Source organism: Rattus norvegicus, chromosome 6 (assembly GCF_036323735.1).
Source record: "Rattus norvegicus strain BN/NHsdMcwi chromosome 6, GRCr8, whole genome shotgun sequence".
NCBI classification, from domain to species: Eukaryota; Metazoa; Chordata; class Mammalia; order Rodentia; family Muridae; genus Rattus; species Rattus norvegicus.
The window spans coordinates 123,924,469-123,949,082 of NC_086024.1; the positions used below are offsets into that span (position 1 = coordinate 123,924,469).

The window sequence follows — 24,614 nt, forward strand, 5'->3', positions numbered from 1 at the left end:
CCTCCTCCTCTTCTTCCTCTTCTTCTTCCTCCTCCTCTTCCTCCTCCTCCTCCTTCTTCTTCTCCTCTCTCTCTCTCTCTCTCTCTCTCTCTCTCTCTCTCTCTCTCTCTCTGCTTTTCTCTGTCTCTACTCCCTCAACTCATGTCCTAAATAAACTCTATCCCACACTATATCCGCATGGCTGGTGCCCAGGGGGAAGAGATACCTCAGCATGGTCCCTCAGAGGCACCCCTTCCACCTCACCATACCTCCCTTCTACCAACCAACCAGTACTCTAGCCAAATTAAAGATACCTTTTTTTTCCCCCGGAGCTGGGGACTGAACCCAGGGCCTTGCGCTTGCTAGGCAAGGGCTCTACCACTGAGCTAAATCCCCAACCCCTAAAGATACCTTCTTATTCATCATCGTCCCCCGACACCTGCCATGATTCTTTGTGGAAGACCAAAGGTAGATGTGTAAGAACTACATTACTACGCTTTTTAAAGGTACTTATATTTTGCATTTCAAATATTTAAACCGTGATTGCCTATGTGGGTAGCATGTAAGGAGATACTGTTGTTTTATTAAGAGAGCACTACATATTTTATCATTGTTGCTATTACTGAGAACATGTTGAGGGACTCCAGTGCTCTTTCACCTCAAGTTCACTCCTATTAGAATAAGATGGGGGCCAGAAGCTGCTTGTTGTATAGACAGAATTTATACCAACAGCGTTCTAATCCTACTCCCTTTGCTGAAAATTAATTCATTTTCAGACTGTAGAATATGATTTGCTGAGTACAAGAAGCCTGACAGGAAAAGCAATTGAACGAATCATCTCTCTTTATGTACTTAATTTAGAGTTGCTCAGGCTGCCGTGTGTGGTCTGAATCACAACGACCTGATGAGTATCCCTAAGAGCACCTAGTTGGATCACCTTGGTGAATGTGTAATTGCCTGTGAAATTCAGAGCTAAGAGAGCAAACTTAGAATCGAAGGGGATGGTTATTAATTGTATTTTCAGTCTTTTTAAAAAATCCTTTCCAAAATAACAGGTGGTGGCTTCGTTGGAGGGATGCGGGGGTGGATCTTGGCAGATGGTCAGCAATTTGAGACTGATGTAATACAGCTTCCTTGTAGAAAATTGAGGTTTTTAGTTTCGTGGAAGTGATTAGTTTTGCAGGACGTCTACATTTGGGGTCTGCTACAGTTGAAGAAGAGCTTTAAGAGAATGTTACATTACCAAAAAGAAAAAAAAATTACTCAATTTTTAGAATTCCAGTAACATTGGCAGGAAATTGCTGAAATCCAAATAAATAAGGCATTTGGTTAATAAGTGTCAGTGTTAGCTCCTTAGATGTGACAGGCATACTGTGGCAACATAAGATATTGACCGTGGGGTGAGCTGGGTGAGGACTACATTGAACTCAGCATTATTTTAAAATGAAAACTCCCATTATTCTGAAATTTTTTAAAAAAATGTGTATATGACTGAAGTGAGGACACACAGGTTAGGGGCACTTCCTGTTCTTTTAGAGGACACATGTTGTATTTCCTGCACCCACATGGAGGCTCTCAAGACTGGATAGCTCGTGTTCCAGGAACTACATGCTTTCTCCACAGGCACTCCTCACAAACATGGTGGACAGACATACACGCAAGCAAAGCACTCATACACATAAACTAAACATAACCTTAAAGAATTTAAATACATACATGTACTGTGGAGGACCATACCTTTAACCACAACAGTCTAGAGGCTGAGGCAGAACTGGTCATTCCACAGTCAGTTTGGGTTATAAGGGTTGAGCGTCATTTACACAGAAATCTTATATTATATCCAAAAAAAAAAAAAAAAGGCTGGACTGCTGAAGCTGTCCAGGGCCAACACTTGCCTTCCTGAAGCCATGACCTTCACACAGACTACCTCACTAGGACCTTTTCACAAAGTACATCTCTAGAGTCACTCCTAGCGAAACCCAAATGAACCAGTATTAGTCATCACTGAAAAACTTATAATCTTTATCATTAGTCACTCCCAAGATGCAAAACATCTAGAAGGATCGCTTAGAAAAGAAATATTCACAAATCCATTCCTTAGTTCTGAAATTTATACTTTGGTTTGACATCTGCAAAAGCTATCTGGATTAAATGTCTGATTCATAATTCTCCAGTGGTTTCGGAAGACTGCAAAAGGTCTGTCTTTATCGATTGTTTTCTGTGAAAGAAAATTTAGACACTCTCAGAACTGGTCTCTTTACTATTTAGATATATTTTTTTTCCTTCTGTCTTCCATCATGGTAGGAAAGATGCAGGGGGATGATCTAGGAAGCCTCCTCCAGACTCACCCTAGCCACATTTCTGTTTCACTGGCTCTTGTTGTTAGATATTTGCCACCTCTGTAAATGCGTAGAGGAGAGTCAGGTAGCACCTGAAGAAACACTCTGGGCTGGGGATTTAGCTCAGTGATTTCAAGGTTAGATTCTCTGCCTATGTCCCTAGCACATGCCAAAATCCTGGACTCAGTCAATCTTCAGCAGGGAAAGAATAAAAGCAAGCAAAGCCAAAAGCAATTGTGCATATGAGAACATTCGACAGATGACACATGACCGTAAATGGTGTTTCAAAAGTTTATTGGTTGTATCTGGTGTCAAATGCCTGTAAGCCTGGGCGCTTGGAAGGCCGCACTGCAGGTTAGCCCAGGATACATAGCAAGATCCTGATACCAAAAGAAAACAACCCAAACCAAAGGAAAATAAAAAAGCACAACAACAATGGATCCCCTTTTCATACATTATCTACTTTGGAAGAAATGCCATCAATCTGTAAATTTAGGATTAAAATTCAACAGCCTGCTGTCACAAATTATAGTCTCACCTCCCTAACTCCAAGCAACTTGAGGCAAAGAATTTCCCTTTTTGGAGACTATCTCAGCTTCTCACCTGTAAAATGACTGTATTGGACCAAGCAATCTCTCAAATCCCCTGCAATTTGAACACTGACGTGAGACAGAAAAATACTGTAGGGTTTTTGGATTTAGGGCACCGGAGAAGTTGTTTCCGCATTTATGTTTCTAGGGTCAGAAATATGAGAGCTGTAGGAATGCGCGAAAGCTGGGAGTGAGAAAGGAGACAGAACCGGGATCAATTTATGTGTTTTGGTTTTTTTCCCCACTTACTGGGTAAGCAACCAGACGGTTGCTAGGCAACTGCATCTCTTGTAAGCACGGAGGACCCCCATCCGAGGTGTCTAAGTTATTACCTGTTTATTTTAAAGACATGGTGGCTTTTCAAAGTTAATGTAATCTGCTGTCTTTAAAAGCACACCTCTTTTGCCGCCAGTTCTTTGCAAACTCTCTAGCTGAGATCGGCTCACGGCGGCTTTTCTGGCCCCTGTTTTCAGGCGCGCTGCGGACACCTCCGACCAGGCCCCGCCGCTGCGCGTTGCTCGGCAGAGCCCGACGCCTCCCGCTCTCAGCTCCCGGACCCCGCCCACCCCAGGCCGGGTTCTGGGCACAGGACCTTTGAGCTCGTTGAGCGCTCTCCCGGACCACCATGGGCTCAGAGATGGAGCCACTGTTCCGGGCCTGGAGCTATTTTAGACGCAGGAAGTTCCAGCTCTGCGCCGATCTATGCACGCAGATGCTGGAGAAGTCCCCTTATGACCAGGTACCTGCTGGCCCCAGGCAGTCTGTGGATCCTCTTGCTAAGGCCGTGGGCTCTGGGGGATCCCTCTATCCCCCGGGGGAGGCCCGGGAGGAGGGCCCAAGACAAGGTTGCCTGTGTGGTCCGCACAGGCACCTGGAGCGAGATTATTTGGAGTCCTGGACTGCGGGTCCCTGCCCTATGCACCCCCTGGGGATCCTGAGTTCTGTGCCTCGACAGCTCCTGCTATAAACCAGCACAACTGTTCCAGAATTAGTTACATTTAACCGGACTGTGTTAAGTTTGTAAGGGGCTTTGATGATTCATTGGTCATTCACTGGTCACACTCTTAACTTCGTTGATTTCTAAAAAGGAAAAATATATTTGAAGTATTTGAGATGCAGCCTCCTTTAAATACAACCGTCTTTTGGTTCAAATGATGAAGCATGCGATCTTCTACCTTATCTTTAGACCTCTGTCCAAGTGTGAAGGGGTTTTTGTTTCTGAGTCATGAATTCAATTTGAGGCAAGATAGAGGAATGAGAATATAGAGGAGGGAAGGATATGTTTATTTTTAAAGAAACTACATGGGCAAGAGAAACTTTTCTTGTAGTAGGGAAGGATAAGAGAGGTAAGACAGAAGAGGAAATGATATCCTTGATTAGAAGAAAATTTTACAGTTCAACATGAAGGTGTACTCCGGTCCTTACAGCAAGAGGATCAGTAGTTCAAAGCCATGCTCAGCTAAGTAGAGAGTTCAAGGCCAGCCTGGTGAGAGCTAAAAGAGAACCTGTCAAAAGAGGAGAGGGGGGGGAGAGAGAGAGAGAGAGAGAGAGAGAGAGAGAGAGAGAGAGAGAGAGAGAGAGATTGAAAGAGAGAGAGGCAAAAGGAAATGTAGTACAGTAATAGTCTGTATAATGAATGAAAAGGGCAGTAATGAATGGGTGAGGTACCATGTCATTGATCAAATAGCTCCTGTGATCAAATTGCCTCTGGAAGAGACAAGAAGAAAAACGGGAGATTAAGAGTAGAGTTGTGGCAGTACCGCAGGGCTTCAAGCACATGCAGAATGTACGTACCTCCACAGACCCTGGTTTTCCTGCTTTCCCTCTAGTGGTGTTGCCTTGGAGTTGTTAGGGGAAAAAGGGAGAGTTAGAAAAGCAGGTGGCTGAGAGTGAAGGTTGTTGCTGGGTTTTGCTGCTGTCTCAGCAGATGGATGGCGGATACTCAGGCGGTGTGCGTGTCCTGCAGAACAGATATTAGTGGTGATGCTAATAATGTTCCTATTATTCATGCCCATTAACGGACTGTGTGTCTGCAGATGAGTATTTTTTTTTAAGAGTGTTGCTTGGTGCATTGATCCTACAAATGCTGCTAAAGACATTTCCTGCATAAGACAGCCCAGCATATTTTGGAACAATAAGACAGTATAAAATCTCTTTACCATTGTTACAGGGGGAGTTTGTTAAGACCTTTTTTTGATGTACTAGACATTGTTCTAGGCTCAATGCTTCTCAGGAACTTTCATGTTGTTTTCATTGAGTTGGGATAGTTTCCCCAGAACAGAGTTGCTCTCTGGAAGTCTCCTCATTAAATACCAGCAGGGAATGTATACTCCCTTCTTAGAGATCCATAATGTACCCCCAAAGGTTCTCAGTAGTTCAGAAGAAAATAAACCTGATTTTGTCCAATTTTCTTTATCAGTTTAGAAACGTAATGAATTTTGTTTTTTTGCCCCTAGGCCAAAAGTCAATTATATTTCTTATTATCCCTAGGAGATACTGCTTAAAAGCGCTCTTACAACTGGGCAAGCCCCTCTGATTTGAGGCCAGGCGACATTAGTACTGACTATACTTTTGAGTTGAGACTTTATTTGTGCTAGATTTCGTGACGAGGGGTCTTTGTGTTCATTTCAGTGACATTTCATCGATGATGAATGACTTCCCAGACATAGTCATAGGAAGTAGATATTTTTTCTGATGCTTAGAATAAACTTGAAAAGTAGGTAACCAAAATAACAGACTTGGTTCAGAGAATTTTATTGTGTCATCTTATTATCTTCCACTACTGGTAGGGGTTGGTGCTGTTTCCCGCATCTTATACATCCAGGACTCTGAAATGTGTCCAAAAGATACAAGGCTAGCAAGCACATTAGCTGCCAGGAAACCCTTCGAAAACTACATCTGAACTTTCCCCTGTATATTTTCTTACGTGCCTTCTCTCTCTACCCGAAAAATTTTAGCTGGTGTAGGAATTTAACACATTTAGGTGGTTGGGTTCAAAAGTCCAGATTCTTATTTAGCCCACTAATAAAACCTGTTTGATCTGGAGGGGAAACAGAAGGAAAATTTCCCTCCATTATTTGGGGAAGATACCATTTTTAAAAACTAATGGGAAAAGAAGCAGTGCCTTTATTATGTACCGTTAAGAAGGAGTGTAAGTTTTTTTTTCCAGGAAAAATGAGAAAACAAATGAAGTGTTTTGTTTACGGCTATGTATTTTCAGCTAAACAAGATAAATGGGTCTTTAATGTGGTCTCTTGTATTGATCCTGTTATTCTGCCTTACCTCTGGTCCTCTTGGAAGATTTAGACGTGTGTGTGTGTGTGTGTGTGTGTGTGTGTGTGTGTGTGTGTGTGTGTGTGTGTGACTGAGTGGTTTGGATAATGAGGATACATAACGCAGACACGGGATCCCACTGGGGAATACTGCTGTTGGCACTCCAGAGGGATTAGCGTACTTAAGAGCATCACGGAAAGAGATCTTATTGGGTCTAGCTGGTTTCATCACCCTGTTTGTGGGTTTGTGATAAGATTCATAATGTGGTATGTGATTTTTAATACCAGGGAGGCTTGTTCTTATTTCTTATTTCTTGATATGACAGGGGTTATATTCAGATTGAGTAAATATGTCTTAATTAGGGTTTTTATGGCTATGATAAGAACACTGTGACCAAAAGCAAACTGGGATGGAAGGGGTTTATTTGGCTCACGTTTGTAGTCTATCATGAAGGGCGGCCAGGGCAGAAACTCAAGGCAGGAACTGAAGCAGAGGCCATGGAGGAGTCCTGCTTACTGCTCCTCCTCATGGCTGTCGTCGACTGCTTTCTGAAACACCCCAGAACCACCTGCCCAAAGTTAGCAATGCCCACAGTGATCTGCGCCGTCCCACAGCAATCATTAATGTAAAAAAAAAAAAAAAAGAGCCACAGGCTTGCCCACAAGCCACATGCTGTTATGGTTCTCTCTTAACTGACTCTAGCTTGTGGTAAGGTGACAAAACCCTAGTATTTCTTGAGCTTTCTTTTTATCTTTTTTTTCCCCCCGGAGCTGGGGACCAAACCCACAGCCTTGCGCTTGCTAGGCAAGCGCTCTACCACTGAGCCAAATCCTCAACCCCCTTTCTTGAGCTTTCTTATTTCAGAATCTTTTCCATGTATTTCAGTTGCCATTCCTGGGCTACCAAACCGATTTTAGTGTGAATGAGTTTCTTTGGAGCGGTGCCAGACTGATGCATAGTGGGACAAAGAAATACAAATGTTTCTTCTGTGTGGCATAGGTTCATTCTGGCTCCTGCCTGACTCTCTCCTCAAACACAAGTCAGAATTTTTGCTTTTTAAAATAATATTTTTTCACTTTGGTTTTGTTTAATTTTTTTCCCTCCAAATAAATAAGGGAATTTTGGTAAAGTGATTTGATATTTGTTCTCCCCCAACCCCCCAAGATAAGGTTTCTCTGTATAGCTTGATCATCCTAGAACTCACTCTGTAGACCAGGCTCAAACTCAGACTCCTCTGCCTCTGCTTCCCAAATGCTAGGATTAAAGGCTTGCACCACTACCACCTGGGTCTTGTGAATCCTTTTCCCAGACTCAGTGTGAGTCAGAGACAAACAGAAGGGGAGGTCCCTAGGCTTGTAGGATGTTGAGGTTGAATCTATCAAGAGTAAAGGCAGAGAGACAAAGAGTTCATTTATTATGCTTCCCTTCCTTTTGAAAAAAAAAATATTAAGAATGACCAATGCAGAAAGAAACATTGTCCTTTTTTCTTTTTTTAAATTGTGGCTAAAAAGGGGTCGAGAAGCGATTGGATGTAAAAGGAGAGGATAGAAAGCCACCCTTACAGAGCCCTGTGACCTAGAGGAGGGCTGGCTTCCCTGGTTCCTGCTGATTATCCTGATTAGTTGCTCAATCTGATTACTATTCTTTGCGGTCCATATGTCAGATTAATGGCTTTCCAAGCAGGGCTGAGTGTGTAGCTCGCATTTCATACAACGTGGGGCTTTTAGAGAAGACACTGTGTCTTCATGAACTGGGTAGGCTTCTGAAGGTGGTTGTATTTTTGTACATTTTTTTTTTTTTTGGTTCTTTTTTTTCGGAGCTGGGGACCGAACCCAGGGTCTTGTGCTTCCTAGGCAAGCGCTCTACCACTGAGCTAAATCCCCAACCCCATTTTTGTACATTTTTAGGAGGGGGGAAGAGGGTTTTCTACTTTGCTATCTCCTCTCCTGTCCCGATGTTTCAGAGAGGAAGGCAAATGGTTTGAAGGTGGAGATCAGGCTCCATGCCACTGGCTTAGATGAGCGATTTCGAGTTGTCCTTAACGGGAGTGTGAGCAGTTGCTTCAGGCAAGGATAGGATGATACGCCCACCCCTCCCCCACAAACATGTCTTTCTGTCCAATTACCTAATTTGTTTCCTCTTTGGGGCCATGGAGACTTAGCGAGACTTCATCCTTTGGTTCTGTCTGTACATTGCCAGGCACTTTGTTGCATGGATTTCTGTCCCACCAAATTACACAGATTGTGTTGCTTTGTGGCTTCTTGGTCTCTTGACCTCCTAACCTTTTGAAACCCACCACCCATCTTGGTCCGTCCACAGGCTTCCTTCCGACCATTACTAAAATCCAAATAACGATGCTTCGGTTTTAGATCTAGGGAGGCTCATTAGCCAGAGTAAATGTTGGTGATAATTAGGAAGTTGTGTTCAGAAGTATCTGGAGAATCATTTCCCTGAAGTAATAGCAACAACTTAAGAGAAACTTATCCCCCCCCCCACCCCGAGAGGAAGGAAAGAGGTTGTGTTAGATACTCCTCTTGTTGCTGTGACCAAAATGCCTGACAAGCAATTTAAAGGAGGAAGTGTTTACCTTGGCTTACAGTTGTAGGGAATACAGTCCATCGTGGTCAGGAGAGCATGGCAGCTGGGGGAGGAGGCTAGCCAATCACATTGCTTCTTAAGCCACCAAGCAGAAAGTAGTAAATGTTCACTTATTGTCAGCCAGTTTTCTTCTCTGTGTGTAGTCTGGAACCCCAGCCCATGGGGCCAACCATATCTAGGATGGGACTTCTCCACCTCACGTTACCTAATTCCGAAAATTGCACACAGATATGTCCAGAGAATGTGTCTCCAAGGTGATCCTGTCAAGTTCACTACCAATTTAAACTATCACAGAGGCAGACTGCTGGAGTTGGCGTTGACTCTGAAGAGCACTGCTGGGTCTGGAAGTGGCTCTCTGTGTCTGAGTCTTCTTATCTGCCTTGAAGGGAAGCACAGAAGAGAGTGTGAGTTTGATCCCTTAGAGCCTGGAGCGAGTACTGAATCCTGAAAGGGTCCTGGAGGTCAGTTGGCACTTGTGTGCGAAGCTTATCCTTTGGGGACCTTATATCTCACAGTGAAAGAGCTCCAAAAAGAGCAAGGTCTTATGATTAGCCCCAGAACTACCCTGAAAGGAGCATTCGTACTTTTCTCTGAGAGGTACAAAAGGCTGCATGACCTGTTTGCTCAGGACTCGGCACCTGAATCATTTCTTTAGGAGCAAGCCCAGGGCTTCCGACTCTAAAGCAAGGTCTGGTATTGTCTACCCATCTGTGTGGCTGCCCAGAGAAGTAATTCAGTAGACTAAGTGAGTCTAACGTGTGGTTCCCTATCTAGAGAAATTATTATAAGCACACAAAAAGGTAATTTATAGAGACTCCAAGTCAAAGCTTGCAGTGGTTTTTTTTTTTCTTTTTAAATTAAAGTACTGCCCTAACTTTAAATTAAAATTAAAAATTCTTTCCCTTCATGGCTATGCTCCTGACAGGCCTCAAGTAAGCCACGCCTGTCTCTCTGCACCCTCTGTTTTCCTCCCTTGCTGTAGTCTCACACACTCGGCACAGTGCACACCCTCCCCTCAGGGTGCCCAGGTTCGAATACTGCCTCCACAGAACTAATGAATATGGTATTTATTTAGTGAAAATGGTAATATACCTATATGTCAAGGAGTTATGTGAAGGTTTTCACTGATATGTGGTTAATAACCAAAACTATTAGCTCTTGTTTCTGAAAAATCCCACGCAGAGAGACCCTTACTCAAGTCTTGGGAAATCGCGGACCCCAGACACAGAGAGACCATTTTGGATGTAATAAGCAAAGGCGAGGTTTATTACAGAGACCTATTATAGAGATCTCCGGGCCGACACGTATCCCGCGCAGGAGACAGAGGTGTCGGCCCCGAAACTCAAAAGTCAGAGGGTTATATAGAGAAGGCTAGGGGGTTTTGGCGTGCTTACATACAATTGGCTCATTTAAACATAGCAGTGAGAACAAAGCAGAAAGAGTACGTGTTAGAAGTCAGGGGCTTATCAGGGTCTGGAGGATGGCCCTGAGTGAGCTGGGGGGAGATGTCTTTCTGCCAGACGTCCCATGAATCAGTCCCATTAACTCAGGCTGGTTCCTGCATTCCTTTTCTTTATGGCTTGTCAGTCCTGCCTGGACAGTGTTTCCTGTGCTCCTTTATCTTTATGGCCTGCTAGTCCTGGCTGCAGGGCTTAGCCCTGGGTCTGTGGCCTTTTGGGGTTTATTCTTTTAATTTTTATATTTCCAAACCTAGAATTCGTATAATTCTCTTTTCAGTTTCTATATAGCTAGTATTGAACCAAACGCACAGGAAGAAGTCTTCAGAGAAATATAGTATTTATTTGGGAATAAGCAAGAGGAATTTCAGTAGGGAGCACACGTGACATTGAAACCATGGGATGAAGAGAAGGCAAAATGAGTAATATTACATAAGTTGTTTTGAACCAGTAATCCTTGGCCACAGGATTAATAACAAGGGCATTCAAGGATCTGGAACAACTGTGGTTATCAGTCCAAGGTTGAATGGAGAGTTTCAGGGATAGAAATTGAGGTAAAGGTTTCAGCGTGAGTTTTCTTTGACGGTTGGCTGAGGGTACACTTCCTCTTTATGATTGCTCTCATGAGGAAATGTGCTCATGAGATACATCCCCCACCATGCTTGATTCCCATCACATCTCGGCACGAGCAACTTCATTTTGATTCTGACCACTTTTGTCCTAGAGATATTTGCCTATGAGATCCCGTTATCTTGTATGTTTCTGAAAGGATTGTGTGGATAGTCTAGACATCAATTGTGAGTTCTGTGTCCAGAGAAAGGGCGGTGGGCTGATGTAGAAACAGTTCATGAATCAGCGTCATTCACAAGGTACAGATACCCTGCCCTTTCCCAGGCTCCCATCTTATTCCCGTGCCTCCTGCTTTACCCTCTCCCCTCCACCTAAGTCATCTGAGATTTGTCCACGGGTACAGCATCTCACACTTTGTGTTGTGGTTTATTTAGTTCTGTAGATTCCCCTGTAGAGTGCTGGTAGCATCTTGGCGGGTGCCAGGACTGCCAGGAACAGACTGTGGAATGAACACGTTCTCTGTCTCACACCGTTTTAGGCCTCGCCTCTGTTTTCAGTCCACATTTCCCACCCGTGTAACCAGCCCCCGCTCTCTGTCACCCTACACTCCAGGCCTCTCATTTTGTTCTCTGACCTCCTTATTGTTTTCTCCCTGCTCGTCACCTGCACAGCCCCACATACATTCCCAGGGGTTGGAGGAATAAGACAGAGAGATCACTGTCCTTCATCAGTGAGCAGAAGCCCTGGAGGCTTGAATCAGTGGTTTTCTTTTGGGCCCCTGGAGGAATCTAACTACTGCTGGGAGAATAGCAAGCATCCATCCTTTGCGTTGTGTTACGGTTTCTGTTTTCTTTAGCTGTTTGCTTCTCCTCGTCAAACATTGTCTGCAGTTACCTGTTGGTCTTTCCCACTCAGTGCTATATTGATCCTGTCCCATAGCTGTTCTGAACTCGATGTAGGCTTTTACTTCTTGGGGTTTTAGTCATTATGCTGGTGCATCCTTAGCCTACACTGTACCACTGAGCTGAACAGCCTCTCACCTGAACACTACTCTTCAGCCTGCTTTGTTATTTCTAGCATTTGGGAAAATTTAAATTCCCAATAAGCAGACAAGAAAGTGCTCGTGGGTCACTGAAACATTTGTCCAACCACGTTGGCCGAATCTCTCATTGCTGGTACCAAAAACTAACCAGAAGTAACTCCTTGGGGGAATGGTTTATTCTGCTTCATGGTTCAGAGGAAGGCAGTGCACCATGGCGGAGAAGACATGCTGGCAGGAGTTACTGGTCTGTGGCACTAAGAATCAGAGAAGGACAGTGCCAGTGTTCAGCTGGCTTTCTCTTTTCCCTCTCGTATTTAGTCTTGGACCCCACCCCCAAGGGGGTGCTGCCTGTGTTAGTGTGTGTCCTCCCGCCAGAGCTGAACCTTTTTGGAAAGGTTCTCACAGATGGACCCAAAGGTGTGCTTCACTAATGCCCTAGATGTTTCATAGTTCAGTCAAGTTGCCTATCTTAATTAGTCATCACAGTGACCTCAAATGAATTAGTTAATAATTCTAAATCTGCCTCCTTTTCTGTAAATGGATAGTAATTCTTGAGTCATTTAAAGCATCGTTATAACCTTCAAATGAGATCATGAGCCCCACACACAAGAGAAATAACAGGAAGGCTTGTTTCTCGGATCTGCCATCCCATCCCCTCTGTCTCTCATTGCTGATGTCTGAGCCATGCTTAGGACATCAGCACCGCCTTCAGATCCTTCACACATGCACTGGATTGCAAGCCCTAGGTACCTCTGTGCTCTCTGGTTGCCATTCTGTGCTTGGTTTAGGACATTGTAAGGTCCTCTCTAAATCCCACTCTCTGGGATGTTCACTGTTCAATCTGGCTTAGCCCCTAACCATGCACCATGCTACAGAAGTCATGGATCTATCCTAAGCTTGCCCTGTGCTTGTACAGATCATTTTCTCTGTAAAATATCCATAGTGTTCCTTTCAGATTTTAGAGAAAGCAAGGACCAACCCTCTTTCTGGTCCTTAGCACTCTCCCAGTAGAACATGGTGTAGGTTAAAGCGCTCAACATATGCTGCTGCCTAAACATGTAAGTGTAGATATTTGTTGTAAGACCCGGTTTGACTGATGGGTTTCTATTTAACTTGAAAAGAGAAGTCTCAAATCACATCTGTTAGCACCTGGCACTAATGTGCATAGTTGTAAACATTTCTACTACTAGAACATTGCAGTTAGAATTATTATTATTATTTTGTTTCTTTGGTTTTTTCTTGGGCGGGGCCAGGGCTTCTCTGGGTAGCTCTGGCAATCCTGGAACTCACTCAGTAGACCAGGCTGACCTTAAACTCAGAGATCCACCAGCCTCTGCCTGCTAGTGCTGGGATTAAAGGCGTGCACCACTACCTAGCTAGAATTAATTTATTATCAGCCACTAATCTCATTATAGTTATGTGGAATAAAAGATGTAGATTAATTGGATTTTCTTTTTTTTTTTTCTTTTTTTTCGGAGTTGGGGACTGAACCCAGGGCCTTGCGCTTGCTAGGCAAGCGCTCTACCACTGAGCTAAATCCCCAACCCTTATTTGGATTTTCCTTCTGCTCTTTCAGTGATTAAAGTCTAACTGTCTTATTTTCAGATATAAGGAAATAGTTCCTTGGTATAGTTACAATTAAGTTCTGAGTTATAGGGTTTTTCATAAATAATGGTTATTAAAATAATTGTTTCTAATTATCACTTCATTTTCCTTTTGTATTCACAGACACACACACACACACACACACACACACACACACACATATACACAAAATTTGTGAGGGGGGCAGTTTATTTTGATAGCCAGAAAACAGCTTTTGAATCAAACTCAGTTCCTCAAGCTTATTGGCCTTTATATACTGAGCCACCTCATGGGCCTTGTATTGACTTCTTGAAACAAGTAAGCGAGAGACCTTTTCTTTGTACTCTGAATAAGGTTAATTAGAATTTTCTGATGACAGAAAATCGCATTCTCCTGTGTATATTACATTTTATGTACCTGTGAGGGCACTTCTGGAGGAAGAGTCCAATTACTATCTGCAGGTCTGGGGACGTGGGTAGAGAACCTCTGTGCAAGCATGAAGTCCTGCATTCGGATCCCCTTGAAGTAGAGGCTTGCTGCGACAGTACATGCGGGTAACCCTGGCACTAGGGTGGGGAGGGGCAGAGGCAGGTGTTGACCAGCCACTCTAGCTGACTTGCAAACTCTAGGTTGAGTGAGGGACCTTGTCTCAAAAGGCAGATGAAGAATGATTAAAGAAGACATTCAAAGCCGACCTTTCTCCCCCTGCCATGTGCACACGGGCAAATGAACCCTCCTGTGCACACCCATGCATACACTACACATGTGCACATGCACATTTAATATTTGGATTTTTATTGAAAAATACTCATTAAGGCTTCAGAAATTGCATGTTAAAAATGTTTACAACCTTCCTAACGCTTTCCAGGACCCAGCTCCGGACTTGGCAGTGTCTCAGGTAAAGTTAGCTGCAAGCTGTGGTTTAGAGAGTAGCTTAGTTGCTGTTGCTTATTTGCTACTGACGATTAGAAATCCTGCTGTATATCCGCTCATAGTATTAGAAACTTAGCTGCATCTTCCAGCTGTCCTGTTCTTTATTGTATAAACTTTCTTATTCCCAGAGCTTTGATTTACATGACTAGCCTTGTAGAGCTGAGGTGAACTGCTTATTAAGGCTTGGGGCTTCAGTGACAATTGCCAAGATTGGCTAGGATGACGAGAAGAAACAATGTGGCAGAATCAGACTTAAGAGGGAGCCCCAAGGATATTCAGAACTGTGATGGACTACACTGGTCCCACCCTGCGTGCTTTCTAACAGACTTGGTGACTCTAACGGGGAGGACAACACTGTCCCAGTGAAGAAGGAAGGAAGGTTAGGACAATAACTACCCAGAAGGACTGAAAGGACTAAAAGGGCTAAAAGGACTCTTGTCCAGTCCAGGGAAGGTTAAGGTGGAGTTAGTAGCAAATCAGAGAGCTTAGCTGTTACTACGCATGTTTGCCCTGCCCAATGAGATACAGTGCTAGCTGTAGTATGTAAGTGAGTGATTTGGACTTCACACAAGTTACCTCTGAGTTAGACCTGTCCTCCACCTCCCACTAGTCCAGCTGTGAGGCATCGTGGAGTAATCTATTGATGAGATTATCACCCTTGTGATGACGTCATCTCTTGGAGTAATCTATTGATGAGATTATCACCCTTGTGATGACGTCATCTCTTGATAGTGCCACTAGCTGGAGAGAAGACTTCTGTACAAAAGCATCTGGAGGGGTTGAGGATTTAGCTCAGTGGTAGAGCTCTTGCCTAGCAAGCTCAAGGCCCTGGGTTCAGTCCTCAGCTCCAAAAAAAAAAAAGCATCTGGAGATATTTTATAACCAAACCCTAGAAAGGCTTCACAATAACAATATATTTTGTCTAAAATTTCATTCTACAGGCAGAATGTCAAGTTAACACTACCAGTTTTTATGATAACCAAAACTATATCAGAAAGATTATTCTTGGTTGACTTACTCTATTAATCAAAAAATATTTCTCACATTGGCCTTGGATTATATATTCTTGTTACATTAAGAACAGAATGGTAAAAACACATTTTCTGCAGCTGGTTGAGTCCCTATTTCATAAGTGAAATTGGATTCACCATACAAAAGGTAGAACACACAGCCAGCCCTTTCTTAATGTCGGCCAGCAGGTCCGTGCCTGAAGGACAGTGCTTTAGAGACTTATCTCAGTAGAGGAATAGAGTAGGTGGCCCTGGTAGGTTGGCTGTGCTCCAGTGGAGGAACCCACCCACCATGAACAGGGAAAAGAGACGAGAAAAGAACATACGGTCAGGAGGGGAGGGTCTGCGAGAAAGTGACTGTGGTCACATGCATTGTGTGACATTATCTAAGAATCGCAGAAAAGATAAGCAGGGAAATGGACCAGCATGAAGAACACTCATTTAGATTGGGAGAAACTGTTTATAGAACTCGTAATACAAATGCCGTCACTCATATAAGCAACTTTTTAAAAAGCTGGACGTAGCCTTAAAACAAATTTATAGTGTTATTCAGGTTTAAGGGAAAATTAGAGATTACTGTGTGTGCTTGATCATGCTTCTTTTTTTAAAAAAATATATAGAGGATTTTAGGACTATAAAACATATTCGGCTTATTTCCAAAAAAAAATTTTTTTTAAGCCAAAGCCCCATCTGCTGTTTTCATTAAAATCTCAAGAACTGTTCACATTGCTAGGAGTGGTTTTTTTGAACACACTCTGCTGTATAATCAAGCAGTGATATGTGATTTTTCAAGGTCATTTTTGGTTAGAACATAAAAAAATGAGGATTATTTTTTTCTGAAAGATTGATGGTATCTTAACTCCAATAATGGTTTGAGTATGTATTCTAGTTTGATATCTGTTGCTGTGATAAACACCATGACCAAAAGCAACTTGGGAAGGAAAGGGCTTATTTCATCTTGTACTTCTGGGTCACAGTTCATCATTGAGGGAAGCCAAGGAAGGAACTCAGGACAGGAACCTGCAGGCAGGATCTGAAGCAGAGCCCAGAGAGGGATGCTACTCACTGGCTTGCTCTCCGTGGCTTGCTCAATTGTTTTCTTCTACAACCCAGGACTACCTGCCTAGGGAAGGCACTGCCTATAGGGTGCTAGGGTGGCCATATAAATTATTAATCAAGAAATTACCTCCACAGACATGCCCATGCCCATAGACCAGTAATCACCACAGTTGACCCTTTATCAGCTTGAATCACAAACATATAATGCCCAATCATAACCTTTTTTTCTTGTTTATCCTACGATCTCATGTTAATATCACAATATAAAATGTAGTTTAACTTTAAAAATTACACAGTATTTTAAAATTTCCAACACTTCCAAGGTCTACAGTCTCTTTCAAAAGCTCAGTCTATTGCCTGTAACATATACTTCCTTATTCTAAGAGGAAGGAAGGAACCAGTCCACAGTAACAACCAGATTAAAGTAAGAGCAAACGCCAACAGTGTAAATCACTCAGCATCCATCCTCTAGAATTCACTCATGATCGTCAGGGCTGCACAGGTCTTCGGTGACCCCACCTCTGTAGCTTTGCAACCACTAACTAGCACACACAGCTTTTCTCATAGGCTCTGGCTGGCTCTACTCTATGTCCCAAGGTCTCCAATATGCCGGGGCCCCCACTGCAGACTAAGGCTGCATCTTTACAAAGCCTCTCCTGGCCTCTCTTCAGGGAGACCAGAGTCCTGCCATCAGTGCCAACCCCAGATACTCCATGACTCCTTTATGCCTTTAAAACTAGGACAATGTGTAAGACTCCACGTCACCAAGTTTGGCTACCAGCGTGAGATGCTGCCTTTGCCCTCATGGACCACAGCTTCTGGGTTGGACCCTGAAAAAGTGTTCTGCAGAAGATTTCACCTCCATGATGCTGTTCTCATGTTAATCACAACTGATTTTCAGCCCCAGGTGACCAGCATATATTGTCCTACTAAAAGGAGGTTTTCCATTCCACAGATTCTGAATCCAAATATATCACACAAACAACCCGGGTGAGAGTATTTGAACTGACTCAACATCACTTTAAATTTCACGAGCCAGGCCTTCATTACCTCCCTTTCACCCAGCATTATTGTCCAACCTTCCGCAGAACGGCCCGTTAACCTCTAAGAACTCAATGATTTTTCGGTGCAAACTTTCAAAAGCTTTCACAGTCCTACCTGAAAAACAATCCGAGGCATAAAATCAACACTGTCAGATCTTTCATAAAGACTGAATTCATCGAGAATGAAATAGGTGCTCCTACCCGACTTCTGTACGTATGTGTTTATTGGGGCAGGGGAGAATGATGGATTCACTTCCCTAGTTTTGATTAGTTCAGCATAGACAATTCACACCATCTTATCACTCAAGAGGTGAGTAGGGGCTAGATATCTAGCGTAACAGATTTGACTATAAAATAGTAACAACTCAAAACTAGTTAAAATACGTTCATGGATGTTTAATGGCTAACTCCGTAAATTATGCCTATTATAAAAACTTGGCGTTTAAAAAGTTTGATTTGTTATGGATATGGTGTACATGCCTATAATTCCAGCACTCAGAAGGCTAAATCAGGGGTCATCCTAGAATTCAAGGCCATTCTGGGCTACATACCCCTGTTGGGGGCAGGGAAGGGGTTGGGGTGGGTGAGGGAGGGAGGGACGCAGATTGGCTGAGAAAGATATAAGTTAATTCAAATCAAGGTCCATAAGCTTCACTGGCTCCTTGTTAGCAGAATCAAAACTCCTAAATCTCACTGGGCACATGTACCCTCTAACTGGTCTCTTAGTCTAGACAAGTTCTCCAGCATTTCAACAACTATTGTGAGTTTCCAAACACACTGTGAGCCCATTTTCTTCTGGCCACAGAGCCAAAGCTTTCATTATTAGTATTATAATCATTGTTCTGAGACGACATTTTGTATTATAGACTTAAGGTTTTTGTATAGTCAAGGGGGAAGTCATAAGTGCGGGAACTGTAGACATAAACCACTATCCTGGCTTTTCTGTTCCCCTCCCTCTCCCCCTTTTTTATTTCTTTTTCCTTCTTTCAACAGTATTCTGTAAAGCCTATGTTTTTTCTATCACACGCTGCTGTGCTTTGTGGTTTAATCCATTAGATGATGGTGCATTAAGGAATCTTAGGATCCATGTTATCATCTTGTTTCCTACTAGAGCTAGCCTGAGTTCTTCAATAAAAAGGCCAACTGGATAAAGTTCCATAGACGTCAGGACTTCAGACTTTCTCTGGCTCTCATCTTTGTCTACTTGGCTCCCTTGGCTTCCTTCAGCCTTTTGTATACCTGGATTCCTGGCGTGTGGAGCCTCAGGCCCTCCCTAGATTTCCCTGCCTCTCTTCCTTGCAGGCTGCAGAGTTAGGTCTATCTGCCACTCCCAGACTTGAAGTCTTCTCAGATCATGTAAGGGCCACTGAGCTTCATCATGCCCGGCTTTTATTCTGGGGGAAAAAAAAGCATAAAAGTCAAGTTTTTCAGTGAAGCAATCTCATGTGTTTGACAGGAAAGCTAAATGCATACACTTTCACAGTGCCCTTCTCAGGCTCCAGCAAAGCCAATGCTGCTTTCAGACTAGATCCTTTAATTTCCTTTCTCCGTCCTCTTCAGCAGGTTTTTCTCCTAACTACATCACAAAATTGCAGGGCTTGAGTAGCGACTTGAGCTCCAGAGAAATGTTAGCTAATGGATGTTAGCTTACGTCAACTGACATTCCCTGAACTCCTGATTATGTATGAAAAACTAAAGGTCTAGAAATCTCAGGAGTGCACAAGGTTGAAATGCTTGTATTCTGGGGAACGGGTACACACATGCCAAGATGATCACAATATTTGTCAAATATGGTAAGTGTAGAAGACCAGAAGAAGACAGGGAAGACCGGAAGGAAGGCCAGATGCCTAGAGGTTGGAGACCGGGGAGAACTTCCTGGAAGTCAGCGTCCTGAGGCAGGGTGCCTGGCTCTGGTAAACTGTATAAGCTCCCTAATGTTATTTGACCGAATGCTTGCTTTGTCCGTACTTTTTTAGGCGGCTTGGATTTTGAAAGCGCGAGCGCTGACAGAAATGGTGTACGTAGATGAAATTGACGTGGACCAGGAAGGGATTGCTGAGATGACCCTGGATGAAAATGCTATTGCTCAGGTCCCACGTAAGTCAGCTAAGGGGTGTGCCGTGGGGGAGGGATGTGTGCGTATATCTCCTTATAGTCTTGTAAGCACATGTGAGAGCGCCTTGGAGTCCCGGTCAGGGTCCTGATTAGAGAGTAGCTGTAAGATACGGCTTTGCTGGCGATTTATTAGTTGGTAAGATCTTCTTTTTCTTGTTGACCTGCTAAAATATATAAATTCTAGACATAACCTTTTACTTGGAGATATCTGTATGAAAAATAATTAACTTTTGGGTCTAGAACCATTGATTTAAACTTTAAAGCATGCCAGATTTGAATCCTAACACGTGCTCTGCTAATAGGATAATTCCCCGAGCCTTCCACAAATGTCTTGTACTGTACTCACGCGCCTTATACAGTCCTTGTGAAGAGGACAGCACACATCACATGATAGTGCACAGGAGGGAATCTGTGTCAGCTGTTGTTGTTTATACGCCTCTAGGGAAAACGCATGGGGCTTGTCTTTGTGATTGAACATCTTACTCATGTGACTCTTCTTAGCCTCAGAATATAAACTGTCCGACGCTCTGAATAAAGTTGGGTATTGCGTCAGACTTTAGTCTACCTCTCTTCTAGTCCCCACCCTCCCAGGTTCATGCCACCAAACAGAGCAGTAAAAACTCACTGAAGATGAGTCTCAGACACATTTCCTCAGCACAGTTCCTATTAGTGATGCCTTCTTTCCCAGCCCAGTACAAGCCTGAAAATTAGATTACTGAGTTTCTAAAAATTCATAAATAATACATAAATTGATTATCATCCCATCTTGTAGGCCCTGGCACATCTTTGAAGCTCCCTGGCACTAACCAGACAGGAGGACCGACTCAAGCTGTCAGGTCTGAATTTTAGTTTCATTCCTGTTTTCAAATCCTGACCAGACCGTATCCTTACTTGATCTTGTTGTTATAACAACTGTTGATCTCCACAGGCCAATCACTCAAGCTGGAAGACCCATAACGGGCTTCCTTAGGCCCAGCACACAGAGTGGAAGACCGGGTACAATGGAGCAGGCCATCAGAACACCCAGAACGGCCTACACAGCACGACCTATCACCAGCTCATCTGGAAGATTCGTCAGACTGGGGACTGTGAGTCCTGTCAATTTCCCCAGAGCCTTGTACTAGCCAAGTGACTTCATGCTTCACTGGTATTGTAGGGGGAAATTATGTGGAAATATTGAAGTAATGCTTGCTGCTTTATGATTTCTACAATCCATTACAGTCTTTATGCATAAGAAACTCTGTTTATGTTTCAAGAGAAGGTTTTCAATTTCTTGTTCTCTTTCTTTCCTCTCACAGGCTTCCATGCTTACAAGTCCCGATGGACCATTTATAAATTTATCCAGACTGAATTTAACAAAATATTCCCAGAAACCTAAGTTGGCAAAGGTATGTGCTTCAAAAGATTCTAAGTTATGAAGTAATGACAGAGGACAAAACAATGTGACGATTTTAGTTAGTGTAACCTGTAAATAGAGATTTTAGTTAGTGTAACCTGAAAATAGAGATTTTAGTAAGTGTAACCTATAAAAAGTCTCTTTGTCTTGAATTAGGTATAATTGATGAGAAATAAGTACATATGTAATTATTATAGGAAAATCTTCCCTCCTGGGTAACAACAATAATTGTACAACAAAGAAAGCAGAGAGACAGTATCATCTTTGTGGAATGAAGCTTGATGTTGTGTTTGTTTCCCAGTTTGGACTATTTCTAGAAAAATAATTTCAGCTCTTGTGTGATCTAAGGAATGTCAAAAGGATGGGAAATATCTGACTTACTAAGTAGACTCTCAGTATTACCCAGCCAGCCAGCAGCCAGCATAGCAACTACCTTAATTCTCATCACTCAGCATATTCCCTTAACTTAAAGAAAATTAGGGGCAGAGAGAGCAGGTGGATGAAGGAGTCGAACAGAGGAGAATAGAAAGAAGGAGAAGAAACTACAGGAATTAAAAAATATAAAGGAAGATGTTCAGGTCTTTTCCAGTATGGAGGCCTAGGGAGCAGGAGGCCTTAGGAGATACAAAGTGCTTGCCTCACAAGGATGAAGGTCTGAGTTTGCTCCCAGGGGTAACATAAAAATGCTGACCATGGGCCAGTCAGATGGCTCAGTGGGAACAGCTGCATACCGACCGGCAACACCGATGACCCAGACTCAGTCCCTGGACACACAGTAGAAGGATAGAACTGACTTCCCTAGGTTATCCTCTGGCCTTTTCACATGTGCTGTGACATGCATGTGTATGTATGCATACATGCATGTGTTCATGCACACGTAAGTAAAGTGATAGTCAATTATCACCTAGGCATAATTTAGAATCTGATAGGAAGAAACCTTGTCTCAAAAAAAATCAAAGCCAATCAACCAAACAAACAAAAACAATCAAGCAGAAAATTCTATTTAACATTTATATTCCATGTCATTTCAAAAGGCGTACCCAATTTCTCATGTGTCAAAGTTAAGAAATAATCTTTATAATATAGAGTATGCAAATTGGGTGAAACATTGGTGACAATCATATATATTCAGAAAATAAAGTAAACTTACTCTGTCTTGGTCTAATAAAATGATGTATATAACATGAAGAAAAAGCTGTTCATCTCTTTGAACTTCCCAGTTTATTATCTGTAAAAACAAGAGCTTTGAGTTTTCAGATGACAACTGTTCAGATAAAACTCAGTGCACTTTGGTGTTTTCCCTTCCCAGGCTTTATTTGAATATATTTTCCACCATGAAAACGATGTTAAGATGGTAAGTGATGAAGTCACTTTCTTCTCTCTCATTCTTATTCTCCAGGCTTCTGGGCTTCAGATTTTGGAATGTTCTACTTCTTTCCTTAAAAACAAATGGAATTATTAAAAACTAGAGGAGCCAAAAGTTTCAGTTTCAGTGAAGACATTCGTATAAACGAGTTATGAGTTCGTTATGGCTGGTTCGTAGATCATGCAGCTCTTGTTAGAGGCAAGATGACTGAGAATGCCGAGTGCCTGTTAAAAGGCATTCTTTATGCTGACAGTGTTGCTGGTCCATCCTTCTTCAGACCGCAGCTTACTAGCACACATTTCTGCCTTCTGCCCCTCTTGCCCATGAAGGTTTAAAATACACAAAGGTAGAAGGAATAGCATAAAGAGTCCACGATGCTCACCACCAAGCTTTATCAATAGTCAGTTTTCATGGTAACTTCTCAGTAATGAATTTTGAGGCTGTACACTTTCAACTTTCCAAATTTATTTCAGTTTATATAAGCTAGTATGTAAATGAGAAGAAATCTCACAAAGTTGTTCAAGTCAAATGAAGTCAATTCTATACTTTGGTTTTGTTTTTTTTTTTTTTTGGTTCTTTTTTTCGGAGCTGGGGACCGAACCCAGGGCCTTGCGCTTCCTAGGTAAGCGCTCTACCACTGAGCTAAATCCCCAGCCCCTGGTTTTGTTTTTTTAAGACAGGATTTTTCTGTCTAACCCTAGCTGTCCTGGAACTCACTCTGTAGACCAGGCTGGCTTCAAACTCAGAGATCTCCCTGGCTCTGCCTCCAGGGTGCTGAGATTAAAGAGCCACCACCACTCAGCCTCCCACTTTCTTACTAATCCAGGAAAAAGTCATGTCGAGTATTCAGGAAAATCCTTTCCTCAGTTGTGTGTCAGGCACAACTCAGTGTACAGGAAGTGCTAACAAAAACGTGATGCTGCAGCTGCTTCTGTAAGCTGTCCAATCAAATTGGGTAAATAAAAGGGACGGGAACGGTCCCTGCATGTGGAGGTGCACATCCATGACCGCAGCTCTCGAGAGGCTGAAGTAGGAGAATCATGAGTTTGACACTCGTCCTAGCTACAGAGTAAGGTCACATGCAAAAGACAGAAAGAGTCGATTGCCAAACTGAACGTAGCCAAGGGAAGACTTAGAGGGTGGTCCATGCTGGCAAATATCCACCACGTGAGCAGGGTTTCAAGAACTGAGGCAGAATAAATGGAGAGACCCTGAACAAAGGATGGGATGAGTGCTAAGTAAGATGTACCTTTAAACATGAGAGCACCAAAGAGATGGTTTAAGGAAGTGACTGCACTTGATGGTAGGCTTGATGTGGTGGGCAAAGGGAGGAAGCAGCCATCAGAGCACCACCCGAGCGTGCTGTGAGGACCACAGCTTTGCTCACGGGCACAGGATGTGAGAGCAGCCCATCGCTTTATAAAGCTGCATAATTGACTCAAAGAAGGCTCTCTCTGTGGAGACATCATTGCATGCTCTGAGGAGTAGCGTGTGTGTGTGCATCTAAGAGCCTAGGCTGGGTATGGAGAATGTGGGGCTCACCTATGTTGGAGAAGTCAAGTGTGTGGTCACAAAGGGACTAGCAGAGGTCAGCTTGCCAAGAAGCCATGCATGTTTCTGTAAACAGAAGCCAGGGGTTTCACTTACTCTACAGCCCATAGAGGCTTTCTGTGGGATTATATATACTGCTGCTTGAATTCTACTCCTTTATACAGATGAGCAAATCTCTAATTACTAAGTTGTCACTGAGCTCTTTTAAAAAGGTTGTCTTTGATTTTGTTTTCTGAAACAGGATCTCACTCTATAGCCCAGACTGCTCTTAGACCCTCACTCCTCCTGCCTTTGCTCCAAGTACGAGGGTGACATGTGCGAGCCGTCACATCTGGCTTTATGCTCCTGGTGTTTTTTAAAGATTAATTCATTTCCCGAGCATGCCAGCCACTCTTCCAGTTCTGAGATCCAGGTCAGAGGGAGGCAGGCCGACCCAAGTCTTTGCTCCTTACATTTATATCAGCAGATTACATTCACATTGGCCTAGAAATACAAATTCAAAGGGGCCTCTCTCTCCTAATTGCCTGTGTTATCTAATAGCAGTGGATGTGTGGGTCTGTGCTACGCTTCCAAAATCAGAATCTCCAGGGGAGTCTGCGACTCTGCTGCTATTAAGAACTCCACAGGCAATGCCAGTGTTTGGTGATTGGGAACTACTGCTATAGAGTATATTCTGAATTATAGAAACACTAGAAAATGTTTATTCAAC

General features: G+C 43.1%; 1 protein-coding gene across 11 annotated transcripts in view; it reads left to right on the forward strand.

Moving 5' to 3' along the window:
• Positions 1 to 3,188: 3,188 nt before the first annotated feature.
• The window catches only part of Ttc8 (tetratricopeptide repeat domain 8), a 97,698-nt gene continuing 76,272 nt past the window's right edge, over positions 3,189 to 24,614 (forward strand). For 2 of the 11 annotated variants that reach the window (XR_010052075.1, XR_010052074.1), the window contains exons 1-6: positions 3,417 to 3,647; positions 19,454 to 19,574; positions 20,365 to 20,428; positions 20,521 to 20,680; positions 20,891 to 20,980; positions 22,298 to 22,342. Coding sequence is in view for 9 of the 11 variants with exons in the window: in NM_001399499.1 (NP_001386428.1) it covers positions 3,534 to 3,647; positions 14,301 to 14,330; positions 19,454 to 19,574; positions 20,365 to 20,428; positions 20,521 to 20,680; positions 20,891 to 20,980; positions 22,298 to 22,342 (624 nt within the window). In the remaining 2 variants the exon portion in view is untranslated. Of the gene's footprint in view, positions 3,648 to 4,675; positions 4,695 to 14,300; positions 14,331 to 19,453; positions 19,575 to 20,364; positions 20,429 to 20,520; positions 20,681 to 20,720; positions 20,740 to 20,884; positions 20,981 to 22,297; positions 22,343 to 24,614 lie in introns of those variants that run through there. The other 9 variants (NM_001399499.1, XM_039112066.2, XM_039112069.2 and 6 more) reach the window with 9 other exon arrangements.